At 41.7% G+C, this 17,357-nt stretch overlaps 1 protein-coding gene across 1 annotated transcript in view; it reads right to left on the bottom strand.

The window, feature by feature from the left end:
* SLC25A13 (solute carrier family 25 member 13) overlaps positions 1 to 17,357 on the bottom strand; it is a 203,568-nt gene that overhangs the window by 69,396 nt on the left and 116,815 nt on the right. The window contains 4 exon segments of the mRNA XM_079932120.1: positions 3,104 to 3,188; positions 3,411 to 3,504; positions 4,259 to 4,397; positions 6,651 to 6,797. Coding sequence (XP_079788246.1) covers positions 3,104 to 3,188; positions 3,411 to 3,504; positions 4,259 to 4,397; positions 6,651 to 6,797 — 465 coding nt within the window.

The raw sequence follows: 17,357 nt of genomic DNA, 5'->3' as shown, positions 1-17,357 counted from the left end.
TGAACCCATTTTCAAATGTTCAATTCTCATTAGTGATCAAAGAGATACAAATTTAAAAACATTAATGAGATATCATTCTTCATCAATCAAATTGTCAAATTGGTAGGTTTGGGGTTTTTTTGTTTGTTTGTTTAATGGCAATATCCAACCTGGTAAGAGATGATAAAAAAACAGAGCTTCTCAAATCTGCCATTTAATCGAGCATAAACTGAAGGGAAACTTGGCAATACGCACCCAAACCCTTAAAATGTACCTGAACTTTGACCCTGCAATTCTACTTATAAAAAGCTAGGCTAGAAAATAATCATATATATAAACAAGGATCAAGCTACAAGAATATTAAAAAGCAGTACTGTTTTAAGAGCAAAAACTCTGAGAATACCTAAATGTCCAATAATGGAGGACTGGTTAAAAATAATGCTATAGCTTTAAAACAAAATTGTATGTCATTAAAAAGCAATATTGTAAAAGATATTTGATGCTCAGAAAAAGTGTTCATAAGGTATAATAAAGCAAAAACAGGCTAAAAAGAATATGGTGAGTAGACAGGTATTCATGGTATGATTTTCTTTACCTTTTAAAATGTTTGAAATGTTTCATGATAATCTTTTAAAACCAATGTTAAAGACTGTGTGTGAATATGCTATTTTTTAAAAAGTTATTTTGGTATGTATATGCATATAATAATAACACTAACATTTTGGCTATCTCATCACCCAGAGGTATCCAAATGTTTACAGTGGCTACAACTAGGTGGTTGTACTACTAGGTGGTGATTTGATACTTTCTCCCCTTTTTTGTCCATCTTTTCTAAATTCATACTTCAGGCCAGTCAGTTGTTGTATTATGATTGTTCTTTTGACCTATTATTCTTACAGTGTTTTTGATGCCAGAACATTTCAGAGTATTTCCATTCTCTGTCTACATAAATAAAATAGCAATTTTATGTCACACAGAGCTGTCACATGAGGGTGGCATGTAGCTGGTGCTTAATAAATACCTGTTGAATGAATAAATACATTCAGTAACACTTGTTTTTTCAAAAGCCACGATAATTAAGATCAGTGAACAATGAAAATAATGACCAATCCCAGCTATCAACCCACTGAGTTTTAGTTGCTGTCAATGTAGCACAATTCTAATACAATGAGATAATTTGGAATCTCCTTCAAAGTTATTTAACTGAAAACAGCTTTACATAGAAATATGCATCTTTAAGAAAGTAAAACATCTCTTCTGCAGATTCCACGGGGTGCATCCAACGCTATCTCCGTATAGATGGATGATTTCCATCTATATCTGTTAACCATAGTAACTTCATTTTGACAGAAGCATCCGTTGGAAAGGCACTGTTTTATTTACACGGATATAAATATGCAGTACTTAGAAAGGTGCTGGCATCAAAACAGTGAGTGAAAATACTTTGCAAATAATAGGTTGGTGGGGAGAGGAACCTACCACTATCTCTAACTCATCCAAAGACAAAATAAATGAAATCCCAGACTTTCATTTAACTTTTCTAAAGCTAGAAATGTGGTGTGCTCACAAAACGACACAAGACAGACTCCTCCTCCTGCACTCTGTGGAGGATAAATGTTGGCACCTAGCCTACCAGGTAGATGACCTCCATTGCTTGAGAGTGTCGATGTTGTCAGGCCCACTGGGGTTCACATAGTAAAGAATATTCCAGGCAAGCCCCCAGTGAATTGCTCTAAACCTCTAAGCAGCAGCCAATCATTTCCTCCTATAAATCTCATCAATCTCGTCTAACCCTTTCATGGCCAGGATCCACAAGCACCCATCATCTGAAACTCTCAAAAGCTGCAGAGTACGTAGAGGAAAACTTGTGGGATACCACTGCCAGCTGAAGAACAGGAGGAATCTTTAAAAAAAAAAGAAAAAAAAAAATTCTCTCCTTTTTCTTAATCCCCAAATTTCTACAGGAGATAGTAGCAGAGACGAAGAGATCATCATCTGGTAAGCAGTGTTTAAAAATCAAAGCGGGGGAGAGCGGACCTGCTTCCACCTCTGCACGTGATTATACAGTTCTCTCTCCTGCACTCAGGGAAATCGGCTTCCTCTTTTAACGGCAGCCAGCTGGTTTTCCAGAGGTGCCTAGTTACGGTTTACTGAGTGCACACCCACCGTTCTGAGTTACACGCTGCACACAAAACCTGCCGCTGCCATCGGGTGGGAAAGAGCTGAAAGGAGGGCGTCCTGGCCCGAGGCCTGCCCGTCCTAAAAATGCAGCCCGCATCAACCCATTGTGGTCAAACTGGCGTCTCTGTACAGACCCGGAGCTCCCAGCCAAAAACTGTTAAGTCTCACAGGATTCGGAGATGGCTTTGCCTTAAAGGAGGTATTTTTCTAAAACGATGCTCGTCTGTGAGCGGATTTATTTTACAAACACCATGTAAGCACAACACATGCTCTGGAGGCTTTTATTCTATAACCCTGACCTATAGAAAGCCGAGTAAGAGTTAAATGTAAGAGGTCCCAGGTCTTCGGTTTCTGACTTCCACAAATTCAAGAGGTTGGTTTCTGTTAACCATAAAATAAAATTTAGCATTCCTCAAATTGTTTCCACATAACTTATGAGTCCTTTCACAAAGAAAATAGGTCTAAAAGCCTTCAAACTATGACTCCAGACTAAACAAAATTATCTCATTTTGATATTCAGAAAACCGGCAGGCATGGCAGTTGGGCGATGCCCTGATGAAGTACCTCTCTGTGGGGCAGAGCCCAGCTTTCATTTCACAACACGACGCTGGGACGGTGACACCAAAACGGGACTCCAGTCCCACCTCTCCCAGCACAAGATTGAGGGAAGAAGATCTTCTGCCTCTTTTGGAAGGGTTAGGCTTCTAAGGCGGTTAAGAAATCACCCCATCTTTCACAGGAAAAGCAAATGCCAATTATCTGTTTCTCAGAACATCTCTAAGTAATTTCTCTTTCCAGTCTTTTGAAATGGTCTGGATTTTTGGTGCAAAACAAAGAAATGGTAGGTCAGAGACCAGTGTCCAAAAGGCAACTGCACGTGAAAAGGGGTTGGGTGACCCTATCAAAGAAACACCAGGAAGAAAGTGTGCTCCCTTTTACCCACCTGCCTCTGGGCCTCGGCCAAGTTGAAGGGCAGAGTTCCCTCTTCCAGAGGAGCGATCCGTTCAATGTCGGCTAACGTCATACGTCTAGAGGGAAAAGCGAGCACAAGCAACAACAAAATACAAATTTATTAAAATTTACATTATGGAATTTTAAAACGTTTCTTTTCTTGTTTCCCATATTTCAGAGTCATCTTTAATATGGCTTCTTTTTCTCCAGGTTTGCTGCGGTCCTCCTACCCCACCTCCTAACCTCCCTTTATTAAGCTAATTAAAAAAAAAAAAAAAAAAAAAAAAAGAGCAACTTACCCCCGTGGCTCATATAAATCTGCTAACTGAAACAAGATGTCAACTTCCATGGGTGTAACCTGACCAAATTTCTGAGCTGCCAGAACAAACTCCTCTGCATGGAAAAAGAGTTAAAAGGGAAAGATTCAAGAAGGAATAGCCGCTAAATGCAGCATTAACTCAAGGCACAGGAATGAGCGAACATCACCAAACTTTATTATTAACAGTCGCAGAATTCAAGTCAATCCAAACAGGGTAAGAATTTTTGCAGTTCTTTCCTTTATCTGGAAAAAGTGTACAGAATAGTTTCTCTAATATTGACTCTAAAAGCTTGGTGTCATCCAAAGGCTTTGAATAAATGACACAGGAAGCCATTCAAATTGCGGGTCAGGGAAAACCAGGAAGGAGATATGAAACTCAATATGCATAGGTCCCAGGACGTAATATTAATGAAGCTGTGGAATTCCGAAGGGAATTCTCTGTTTAAAAAAAAAAAAATCTCATTAAAATGCTGATATCTTGATCAGAGATAGTCAATCAACACACACTGTCAGCAGTGTGTTTATGGAATTCCTTGTGTACTTTTGAAGGTCACTTTAGAGGATGCCAATTTAGCTCAGGTTTTAGTAAGATTTGAAAACATTTAAGAAACTTTACATGGTTCCCTCATTCAAAGACCGTCTTGGGTTTATTTAAAATGTGCTGAAGATTGTTTTGTCTGATCTAAGGGTGGAGAACACACATGTACCATATGGTTAATATGTGTCAGTGGGACAGAAAAATTTATAACATAAACTCCTAGTTGTCTTCTTTACCCTAATAATAACTCACCAAGATAGTTGCAGGCAAGAATTCAGATTCTCACTTACCCTTAGTCACCTCTACATCTTTCCTGTTGCCAGCCAGAGTGCTGTAGATCTTTCTAATGAGTTCCATGTTGTTAAGGAGTGAATTAAATCCATTAAAATAGGAGAAACTAACTTGATGGGACGTGGTACCTCCAGCAGCCTCAAATAAGTTGAAAATAAGAGGGGGGAGAAGAAAAATAAACAAAGCATTTATAGAATGAAGAAGATTCAGAAGTATGTACATCAAATGCTAGTTTTGGAAGTAATCAAGAAAGCATGTATAGAAAGAAATGTTTATAAGCATTTTTCTTTCACATTAAAAAAAAGCTATAAATGATTTTTAGAAGTAACTGCAACTAATCATGACCAGAACTTGTACTCTCCACAAAGTCCTAGAAAACTAAATACATGTGTAGGATTATAACAACAGAACCAGTAGTAATTTACAGAGTTCAAATTTCAATTGGAAATGTTTTATAAGTTTGTTTATTTCATCTAATGAGCAATCCTTAAAAGCTTAGACATGCAAAATTCTATTATACACATGCACACATGTGTATACTTATACATGCAAAACTCTATTATACCAACACAAACATACTAAGAAAAGTGGTCAATCTAACATTAATATCATGATTTGTCATGTTACTTATAAGTAGTAATAAATCAGCATTAAGTACAGACTTTATATTGGTAGGATTTCTAGCAAACAAGCATATTATGGTAAAATTATGAGATGTCATACGCTTTGATGAGGGTTAAGACTGGTCAGAATTCTGATAATCAGAATTTGTAAGAAACCATAATTCTTCACGGGGACAAGGAAAACAGCATGTCCATTATGAATGGAACTTCAGTTTGAGGTTTCAAATATCTTGCCTTCCCTAACAAGGCAAAATATTTTTATTAGGAAAGCACTTCTTTATAAGGTAACAACCACATAAATCTTCACTTACTACTTGTTTGAAATAGCTGATGTGAGAGCTGGGATAGCGAAGGGGGGGCCAAGAAAAGGAGCGAGATTAACACAGTGCCGGAGTGGAAAAGGCCTTGTCAGATCACCGCATCTCCAAAGAGAGAGACCAGAAAGAAAAAGAGGAAAAATGAAAAGCTCCCCTTATGGTAAGCACTGGGGCAAACTCAGGTGATGGTGAAAACACTCAAAAAGTCCTCTCCCTGGGATTAACAAAGGAAGAGTTACCATTGCATAAGGGTCCCAAATCTGGGGGATCATCACAATTGCCTAGGAAGCCTCAGAAATTAGATTCTAGGACCTTACCACCTGTGGATGGTGAATGGGTAGGCTTGGAAGAGACCTCAGAATCCGCACTTTTTTTTTTTCCTTGCGTTACGCGGGCCTGTCACTGTTGTGGCCTCTCCCGTTGGGGAGCACAGGCTCCGGACGCACAGGCTCAGCGGCCATGGCTCACGGGCCCAGCCACTCCGCGGCATGTGGGATCTTCCCGGACCGGGGCACGAACCCGTGTCCCCTGCATTGGCAGGTGGACTCTCAACCACTGCACCACCAGGGAAGCCCAGAATCCGCACTTTTAATAACTATCCCTGATGATTCTTAAGCTCCGTGACCAAGGCTTGGGAACCACCACCACAGAATGTTCCAGGACACCCTCAGGGTCCATGAAGGAGCAGAGTGGCTGGACATCCACTAGGAGGGAAGCTCCACGACACAGGACAGCAAGGCTCCGCCCACTGCATGTGCCAGTGTCGCCTCCACACACATGCTGAATGAATGAGTGAATCCAAGGGTTAGAGTTCCTGTTCTGCTGACACCTCAAACATATCTATGCGCACTACCTGCTTACAAAAACCACTTTGCCTTGGAGAACAGGTAAAAGCAAAGATCAGCATTTGACATACCTCAAAATATAAAGCAAATTAATATGCGATTATATGTCTGTTTTTCCTTTTTAAAAAAGCCAGTTAATACATTTCTTTAAGATAGTCCATATCATCCAGGTAACAAGTTAACCTACCCACTAAAACTGGCAAAGCACTCTCTGTAAGTTTGGTAATGGATGCAATATCACTAAGAAAATAAAAAAATGTTAGTGTTTAAACATAATCTGTAAGACCTGCTCTTACAATCCCTTATTTACTGAGCTTACACCAGGTAGAATAAGCTATTTCATTATGGCAAGTTACAACCTAGGAGGAGGGATAAATTGGGAGATTGGAATTGACATATACACGCTACTATATATAAAATAGATAAGTAATAAGGACCTACTGTATAACACAGGGAACTCTACTCAGTACTTTGTAATGACCTATGTGGGAAAAGAATCTAAAAAAGAGTGGATATATGTGTAACTGATTCACTTTGCTACACACCTGAAACAAACACAACATTGTAAATTAACTATACTCCAATAGAAATTAAAAAACAACTTACAGCTACAAGACATTCTTCTACAAAAGGTGTCAAGACATGAGGGCGGATGGTGACCATGATGTCTCGGAAGTCAATGGCTGTGACCTTTCCAGTCCTGGCATTGTCCCTTTGAACAAAGGCTTGCTTCGCATGCTCCAATTGTATTTCCTGCAAACAAAGAAGGTGAAGTACTTCATTTATGTTTCCCATTTACTACCAATGACTGCTCAATTTCAAATCGGAGTGAAGAAATATATACATTATATCTTGATTTACTAAGCCCCACACTTGTTCAATAGCACTCCCAAGTTATCTCCTTCCAAAGAGAGAACTTTGTTCAGACTGGTGAACATGTCTTGAGAAAGTACATTCCTTCAATTTCTTACCCAAAGAAACCAAGTCACTTCCATGTTCTGCTCTAGTCCAAAGACACAAGGAAAATAAAACCTAGAATGAAGCTTGGCAGGCTCAAAGGTCTGGACAAACCTTGCTTAGGGGACGCAGATGATCAAAGGAAAAACACCTACAGGGACATTAACCTCTCTCCAAAGAACAGAGAAAAATGTTTAACGGTAACTTGGTTCACACACATGTGATGTAACAGCAGATTGAAAAGGGTGGCTCTGCTCAGGAATATGCCATTCCTCGACACTATTGGTATTTGGGGTAGGTTAAGCCTTTGTTATGGAGGCTGTCCTATGCATCCCTACCCTCTTTCCACTGGATGCTGGTAGCCCCTTTTCCGCAAGGCCATGGCAATCAAAAATGTCTCCAGAGAGGACCATATGTCCCGATTGAGGACCAATACTCTAGAATTAGGGACTGGATGGTACATGCATCAGAGGTGGCAAAACTGTGGCAGTGCCATTGGATATGTGTTTTAATTCATATGATCTAAGGACAGGAAGCCCAACCTTAGATTTCTATTGCTATTCTCAGGGGATAAGTGTATCAAAAAATAAAACACGGTCTCCCGTCAAAACCCATCATGTGCTATGTAGGAGAAGCATCCCTTCTGCAGAGAGTATTATATTCTCTTCCTCAAGACACTCTGTCCATTTCCCAAATGGGCCCTTAGAGTGAGATCTAATGTCTATGAAATTAAAAGGCATCCCGGATGTGGCTTTCAGGGACTTTAAATTATTTAAATTTAAAAGTTTTATTAGATGATACTGAGGAATTAACTTTTTTTTTTTAACTTTGGTGAGATAATGACTTACAGTTTTATGAAAACTAACTGTCCTCATGAAGTAGTGCAAACTAAAGTGTGGGAGAAATGACATGAATCTGAAAATGCCTTGAAGTACCCTATCTCCCTTCTCTTCCCACAGAGAGGTGGGGAGATAAAGGAAGACTATATTGATAATAATTGAAGCTGTATAGTGGGAACACAGTGGGTCATCATATCTTTATCCTTACTTTTATGGGGTTTGAAAGTGTCTACAATAAAACATTTTTAAAGACAAAACAATAATAAGAATCAGAGTTCTTATCCTATTCAAAAGCCTCTTCTCGGTTATAGCATCTGCCAGTGTTGATCCGGCCTGGAACTCTCGTCTGGGACCCTCATCTTTCTAGTATTTCTTCCACTCGCTCCTTAAATAGGAGGCACGTGTCAGCCCTCTGTCCTCAGGTCTTCTCACTCAACTCTCCTAGGCAAAGACCTCCCCCGCTAGGTCTTCTTATGAGATTTCTTATAAGGCTTGACTCCCAGATCCAAGCCTCTCACTCCTATCTGCTGCGCCAGAATTTCTAACTGCTTAGTGAATATACTCATGGGGGTATCTTGTAAAGGCCATAAAATTACACGTCGCTAAATCTGCTACTATATGTCTCCCACCCAGCCCTCAAACCTGGTCCTTCTCCCATGTTCAAAGCTTAATTATTAGCATGTTGTTTTCCCGGTCACTTACCCTAGAAACCTGTCATTTTCAATTTTTCCAGCTTCCTTTCCCCCAGAGTAAACCAGTTACTACATTAAGCCACTTGGACCTTTGAAAGTTCAGTCAAATGCATCTTTTCCTTTTTATTCCTGACCACTGGTTCAAGGCCTCCTCAGACCACGGCTGAATGGCCACCACGGGCCCAACTGTCAGTCTGGCACTCCTCTCTGACCTCTGCATCCACCTTGCACACATCAACAGCTGCCTTTCAGCATCTCAAATCTGACTTCAGTCACCCTCAGCTGAAACCTTTCATCGTAAAGATCTATCTCCAAAGCAAGGCTCTCCAGACCCTACAAGGAGTTACTCTCAGCCTGGTCTAGGGCACCCCATGCCCAGCATGGACAAACTTCCACACATCCGGGCCTTTGTCCACACTCTCCCCTCCACCTGGCGGAGATTATAGCCTTCTGCTCTAGCTCCTGAAATCCTACCACTTGGTGGCTCAAATGCCACCACTTAGGTAAATATAACCAGGCCTCCTAACTGAAAATAACTGATCTGATCATGCGGCCTCCTGCTTGAACCGCAATTATTAGGCTTGTCTTACTCCATCCTACATTATAATCAGTTATTTACATTCCTGTCTTTCCCCCGCCTTGCCAGGAAAAAGAGACTGTGTCCTGCTCATCCTACTTACGGTGTGGGCAGAATGCTTTACATATAGCAGGTACTCAATAAACCATGGACATAATCTTCAGTGACAGGTACTGTATAAAACCAACTGAGTGGACAAATTACAATGTATTGAACAAAAAGGGGTCCTCCGTACAAGTGTCTCCAATTTAAAAGGAAGGATGAAACCAACTGTTAAACACCCTGTAGTGAAAAATGACCACAGTATGTATTCAATTGAAAGTAAACAAACACAGTCTTTGAATCGCTAGACCCACTGCTAAAGCTATCGCAAGCCAAGATTACTCTCAACAATACCAGAAAGTGCGTTCAGTTATTTACCACTTCCCCTAGTTTATAACTGAAATAGTCTCGGGGCTCCTCAGAACATTATATCAAAAGCAGTATCAGTTTCCGTGGTCACTCCAACTCCTCAGAGAGCAGGAAGCCGGAACACTAAGACCAATCCATCCAGAATGTCTAACTGGGAAACAGAAACCCAAGTGGGGATGATGCTCCCACTGCAGGACAGGGGGTGAGTCTGTAATGGGGACAAGTGGCATCACTACGCACTTCTGTGCACGATTAAACATCTAGTAGCAGGAATCCCGCAATCACGGTACAAAAGCACTTCTAACCCTAACAAAGGACAACTTGAGAACACATTTCCAACAGTTCTTAAAGATTGGGGACACTAAATTCCATGAATAACAAGGTGGATCCAGGTAGTTCTCTAATAGTCGAGTATAGTAAAAACGTTTAGTTATGTGTCTCCCCAAACTTAAAAGTAGCTTACTGAAGATGGGGTTGCCTTATGTCATGACTATTTCTTCTTCTGGATGAGGAAATGAAAACTATTACCTCAAATGATAAAACAGCCACGATAACAGCATTTTGTAAGCATACATTACCTGCCAGTGTTCTGAAGTACTTTGTAGTGATAAACTGATTTAATGCTCACAGCAACCCTATGAGGCAGGAACTATTATTAACCCCACTGTAGCAGTTGAGGAAACGAACGTCTCACTGACAGGAAGCAGCAAAGCTGGAATTCAAAGCCAGGCAGTGCCGCTGCACTGACCTTGCTCCTAATACCCCACTACACTGCATGGGAAGCCTGGATAATGCTGCTGTCAGGAATTTGATTACAAAATATTATTTGACACATAGGAGTCTTCATAGCTATAAGAAGATAAACATTCAATTTGCTTTTAAAGTATTCCAGTGCTCTAGATTTTTCTGTAGCCTATTTTCACGAGAAAACAATAAAATTCCCCAAACTTTTTCATTAAGGCAAAAGTCTCTGATGCGCTCTCAAACACCAGGATTGTCCTCCTAACAACAGCAGAGACCATGGAGGAGAGAAACCAAATCTAAACGGCCTTTTCCCAGCCTTGCGCACGACCTCAAGAGATTGAGGAGGAGAAAGACCAATAAGGAGGCCTGGGGGGGAGCTAACATACAGGTATTCTATAAATACTTAATTCAAGAATGAATGATCTTTGAAACAAAGAGCCAGGCTCACTACTCACGGTAGACTGACTTAACATCAAAGCTCTCCATTGGCACCTCTACAGCTGTTTAAGGAAAACCTAACCCTATTCAGGGCTACCAAGACAGTGAAGCATCCTAGATCTGAGCCCAGAGGGGTAAAGCTGGGACGCGAGCTTTTGGTATGCATGGTGTCTAGAGCATGGGTAGTTACCGTTCATTTCCAAAACGAAAGGGACCAGAAAGGAGAAACTCGTCCTTCGTGCGGGGGAGAGGAGAACAATGGGAGACGGAGACGCAATAGTTACGTTCAAATATTTAAAGGTTTAAAGGACTATCAGGTAAAAAAGAAGTTAGACTGGTTCTCTGTATTTCTTAAAGAAAAAAAAAATCAATGGAGAGAAGATAGAGGGATCAGGTTTCAGCACAAAACACAGAAGTATTTAACCTGACTATTCAGCAATGAAATGGGCTACCTTGCAAAGTAGGGGGTTCCCAGTCACTGGAAATACCTGTTCAACTACTGGCTGAGAAACATACGTCAAGGAATTTTATTTTTTTATCTTTTCATATTCTATTTTATTTCATTTTATACAAGGGGTTGTGGAAGCAATCTGTTATAATGACAAATCTGAAGTTTGGGACAGGAATGGGCAGAGTTCAAGTATCAGTCATGGCGCTCCTTGCTGGGAGGGCTTAGGGAAGTGTGTTTATATCTCAGAGCCTCAGCAACACCTGACTGCACCGAGTGGTAAAAACTAGACGTCACGTGCGACCGGCACTTAATAAAAAGTAGCTTTGATTTTGGTCAAGGTGAATGGTTTAAAAACCTCTAAAGTCAGTTCCAATATAAGTTCTTGGAGTCTTTAAAAAAATCACCTAGTAGGTAAGGAACAGTTCTGCTAAGTCATTCTGAACCAACAACAGGAAAAGAGACAAAGACCAGTTAGGGTGGAGGATAACAGTAACAGCTGAGTGCCTGAACACTTCTACAGGCCAGGGGCTCTGCCACGAACTTCAAAGACAGGACTTCATTCAAGCCTCACAACAATCCTGTGAAGTGATAACACCTTCATCTCCCAGAGGCACCCGAAGCTTAGGGAGGTTAAGTAACTAGTCCAACGTCACACAGCTAGGAGGTGGGAGAGGCTGAGATCTCTACCAAAGTATTGTCGGATTCCAACCACTAACGTATGCTGCCATGGGAAAAACCATAAGCAAGGGGATCATAAGTGATCTGGACAGATAACTGGAAAAGAGATTTTAAGAAAAGTTTGGGTGGTGATTTATATATAAAAATGGAACAAGAGTTTCTTAAAGAATTCTCACCTTGGATGATGGGAGAGATGGGAGAATCTACCACAAAAGAAAATACTTAAGGGGAAAGAGATGAGGTAGTTGACCACGGGGAGAAACTTGGAGTGAGATAAGCTTTGCCTCCAGCTACAAACAAAAGAAAGCCAGAGGTACAGGTCGAAATGTAAATCTGAGAAATGCAGACAACAGGATTTTAGGGGGAAAAAAAACCCTCAAAGGCTAACATTTACTGTTGTTAAGCGCAGGCTATGCTCCAGGGACAGCTGCATTTTCCTGCTTCATCTTTCAATAACCTTATAAGGTGGGATTACCCACCACCTCCATTTTGTAGATGGAAAAATTAGGTAAAGAGCAGCTGAGGGTCGCCTGACGCTAAGGATGAAACTGGATATGCAGCCGGGCGGTCTGGCTCCAGAGCCATATCCTTATCCTACGTGGACTGCCCGTTCCTTTTAGGGGAAGGCCTACCAAAAACCAAAAGGGAAAAAAAAAAGTTGTAAAAATGGATGAGATCATCCTACAATGCATAGGAAGAGCAGGCAGATGACAAAAATGGAAGCAATACCTAAATGAGTACAGACAATAAAATCGATGGCCTGAGACCCTGTGGAAAACCCAGAGAGCTGGAATGAAGGCACGGCTCTCCCGAGAGAGCTCTTATCAGTAACAGGCCACAGGGCGCTTCCTAAACGCTGTTGATGGAGCCAGGAAGGACTGTAAAGAGAAAGGGCTCTCCTTCACCTAAGGCCAGGAGGTCACAAAGCAAGGAGCTGGACGGCCACCTCTAAGGCTCCAACACGTGAAAGGAGGCCCAGTTTCTCTTTACATTTGCCAGTGAGCTGTTTTCTGTTCCCTCTATTCCGGTACGGGATGATTAATGGACTAGGCTTCTACTGTAGCAGTTTCCAACTACTCTAACACACCCATTCAGAATGCTGCAGGAGGGGGAAAAAAAAATCAAACTCTTCAGAGTTGCTAGCTGTACAGAAATACACATATATAGGGGTTACACCACTTTTGGTTTAACATTCATGCTTCTAAGAGTTCCAGGCCTGTCATTTCCTTAATAATCTCCAATTTTCAAGTGGGTACATTCTGAATGCAAAAATTCTCTCCACCTTTATTCAGACGCACAAGTTCGTGCTTCAGCCTGAAAACAATTTATCAGGAACCAAAAAAAAAAAAAAAAGACCAACAGACCCTCAAAACAAGCAGCAGATCCAGATGATTTATATTAGACTTATATTATAAAGCCAAGAACACCACAAAACACCCCTGACTACTTTGCATTTTTGTGTTTTGTATAGTTTTGAAATTAAAAAATATATATCTAAAACTTTAATAACGGGTTATCAACAAAGATATAATTCAAAAGAATTCCTTTTTAGGGGTGGTGGTAGAAGAATTCTGGGGAAAATGCAGGTAATTATTTATGAAAATGAGGAATAAAAATGTATAAAGAAGGTTTGCTTATAAAATATGCTATTATATTTGGCCCTATTTCAAATAAATTCTATATTACGTCAAGTATCAGGACCTCTACCATTTAATATATAAGTATCATTTTCATAATCCTATGCTAATTTAGAGGAAAAACTTCTAGTTAAAATAAAGATCCACATATTTTTAAACTGAGTGAAAAATGGAACTTGGCAATGCAATAGGTAGAGAGATAAGTAGTTCCCATTCTCAACATTTTTCTGTGCTCCCCACATTCAGTCTATGCAGTCAGATTTCCAGAGTTCAGCGTGAAATTTCATCTCCAATTCACTGGGTGGGGTCTCTAATTAAAAGGGTCTTTAGTAGCAGTGCCGCACGTGACACTGCACACACAGCAACACCTTGACAACAACCAGTACAGAGCTTTTCCATCTCAATTTCCTTGCTCTTCTGATTCAACGTTAAACTTCACAGTGGGTAACAGCTATATGGTGTGTTCATTTTCACCAGGATGTTACTGTAAAAGCCTGCACAACAGGCTACTCAACAAAACAGCTAGCCGATGAACACCACGGACACAAAAGCACAATGAATTCTGATTTCCTTTGCCCAGAGAGCAGAAAGTGCGGTGCGAATGAAATGAATCCTGTGTCTAATTCTCCAAGTGACCAGGCTATTCCCCCATCTCTGGTCACTCGGCGCCAAACTAGCAGTGGTTTCCATTTGGACACAAAACACAATCTCATCTCTTGGAGAAGCTGAGAGCAAAACAACATTAGCTGCCTTTACTCATTATTTCACTTTGGAACATCAAGTGGTACTGTATTTATGAAGCAGTACCAAAGCTGTATCACAGACCCCATCTGGTCCAACTTAAAATCAACATAAAAATCACACCCATGTTAAGAATGCAAATATAATCATGGTCTCTGGCTACTAAAGATCCAGGGTCTAGATATTTTAACTAATACAGATGGCAAGTTGGGGTACCCGGGGGGGGCGGCACAAATGGCTTGGGTTACTCAATCCTAAGTAAGGACTTTGTTAGTGGTCCACTGACCTGTTAAAACAATTGTGGCTTCAGCAAGTTCTACTACAAAGGATTGTTTTTTGTTAACACCTGAAATGCTCTTTCAATTCCAAAGCTTGAGAATTTGATGTTGCCATGGTTGAAGGTTCTGTTTTCTTTTGTTTGGTGGTGATGTTGGGCTGGCAGGGGGAACAATTCCTTTTTTAACAACACAGGCTTTTGTGCTGAAAGTTTTGCCTTAAACCAGGATACCCTGACATACATAGTCGCAACCCTATGACTCAGAACAGCTCACTACCAGGAGCAGCAAATCTCTGGCCTTCAGAGGGACACGCTGGTGGTGGGACACCACCAGCACCTGGGGCTGCTGACTTACAGAACTCTGCTCTCTAGGGCGCAGAACCTGAAAACCAAAATGTCCATTTCACACAAAAGACTTGGGTTGGTCTGTATGCCATTGTTGACCCATAGGCCAAAATACTGGTTGGTTTGATTTAACGAAAAGAACCAAAACTGTTCAGTTGCCTTATTTGCACGCATATGCTTTGGCATCCAACAGGGCTAGCTTGGGGCTCACGTGATCTGATGACAAGGGTCCTAACAAATATGAATGGCTGGTCGGGACACCAGACACAGCTCTGAGTCCCAGGTTCTACTCCTAGCTCTACCAACTACGATTCACCTCTCTGGGTCTCATCATCCATCTCCTGACGAAAGGAGGACCTGAATAAAGTTATGGTAAAACACTCACACCCTTGTGATGAGGACTTTCTGTTGGATCAGACAACTTCATTCTTAAACTCTATTTTTTTTTTTTTTTTTTTTTTTGCTTTACGGGAGCCTCTCACTGTTGTGGCCTCTCCCGTTGTGGAGCACAGGCTCCGGACACGCAGGCTCAGCGGCCATGGCTCACGGGCCCAGCCGCTCCGCGGCACGTGGGATCTTCCCGGATCAGGGCACGAACCTGTGTCCCCTGCATCGGCAGGCGGACTCTCAACCACTGTGCCACCAGAGAAGCCCCTTAAACTCTATCTGATGAGAAGATATTAGAGAGGATTTTTAGTCCCACTCCCTCCCAAGCCAGCTATCTCATTTCTTGGCTAACTAATGGAATCCCACCTTCAAAATCTGGCCTCGTCACCAATTTAGAGCGTGGTTGATTTGTGCGTGACTCTTCTTCCTACAGTAAGAGGAGGAAGGGCTCTGAAAACAGAAGAAATTTCCTGGCTCCATGAAATGATCAGTGGTGATTACATGCAAAGCACTCCTCACAGGCCTTCACCAACATGTCCTCCATCCCATCCCCCTGTGCTCCCAGTCTTGGTAAATCACCACCATCCTCCCACTTGCCCAAGCCTAAAATCCAGGAGCGAACCATGAGTTCTGCATATCCTTTACTGTCCCCATCCTAACAGATCACCAAGCCTGGACAGGCCCATGTCTTGAACTTTTCTTGAACCCATTTTCTTTAGCTCATCACCATCACCATCCAACCCAAGCCATAGTCATTTCTCTCTTGGATTGGAGAATGGCCAGATGGTCTCCCTCTCCCAGTCAGATCCCTCTCCATTTGACTGTCCACACAACAGCCAGAGCAGTCCTTCTGAAACACCAATCTGATCATGTTTGCCTCTCCTAGCTCCCCATCAGCCTTAGGATGAGACCTGAACACCAGATTCTGTGCTTTTAAACAGTCAGGGTTTTGTCATCTAGACCAACGTTTCTCAACATGGGGCCCTCGGACCATTTGGAACATCACAGTTCAGGACGCCTGTTTGAAAGGCTATTTCTTAGGCCCTATCCAGACCTACTGAATCAGACCCTTGGTGGGGACAGAGGCCCAGGGCACCACCTTTTAAAATCACTTCAGAAACATTTTACACAAAATTTGAAAACACTGCTACAGATTTAGGAAAAGTAAAACCAACTTCTATTCCACCTGTCTCATCTTGAACAAAAAACTCCTCCAAGCTTCTACATGCTCATCTTTCATACAGAAACAATAGCAACTGCTTAACACCTAAGGCAACTGTAAAGACCAACACAAGCCAAAGCACTTTCTAAGCTGGAAAATGCTACAGGAGAGGTAGTTAACAGCAACAGTTTTCTAGTTAACAAGCATATCGCATTGGGAAGTAATCTGAGACTTTTCTATCCTGAGACCAGAGCCGTTAGAAACTCCTATGTGTAGATGATTTTTAAACTGTAATAATTATATGTGAAATATATACCCATGATTATAAACCATTATCAAGAAGTAACTGGAGGGGAATTCCCTGGCGGTCCAGTGGCTAGGACTCCACACTTGGATCCCCGGTCGCGGAACTAAGATCCCGCAAGCCGTGCGGTGTGGCCAAAAAAAAAAAATAATAATAAAATAAAACTGGAAACAACCGTAACAGGTACCCCTACTATGGCTTTTTTTTTTTTTTTTTTTTTGCGGTACGTGGGCCTCTCACTGTTGTGGCCTCTCCCATTGCGGAGCACAGGCTCCGGACGCACAGGCTCAGCGGCCATGGCTCACGGGCCTAGCCGCTCCGCAGCATGTGGGATGTTCCCGGACCGGGGCACGAACCCGTGTCCTCTGCATCGGCAGGCGGACTCTCAACCACTGCGCCACCAGGGAAGCCCCCTACTATGGCTTTTTTATAATCATATCTGGCAATTAATGGCCGGGATCAGGAATGCTAAATGTCCAGCAATGCATGACTGTACATCCCCATTCAGAAACATGGCCCTTTCCAGGAAGAGAAACTAACTTCATAGCCATGGCCCTGGAGACAACATAGTGGAGTATAGTGGTAATGGCATCATATTTTTTAATCCCTCACATGTCTGTGATCTTATGGAAGAAGTTAAGCTCTAGAACAGCGGGTCTGTACTCTTTTGGGG

The sequence above is a fragment of the Stenella coeruleoalba genome (genome assembly GCF_951394435.1).
Source record: "Stenella coeruleoalba genome assembly, chromosome: 9".
Classification (NCBI taxonomy): Eukaryota; Metazoa; Chordata; class Mammalia; order Artiodactyla; family Delphinidae; genus Stenella; species Stenella coeruleoalba.
This window is presented reverse-complemented; position numbering and strand designations above follow the sequence as displayed.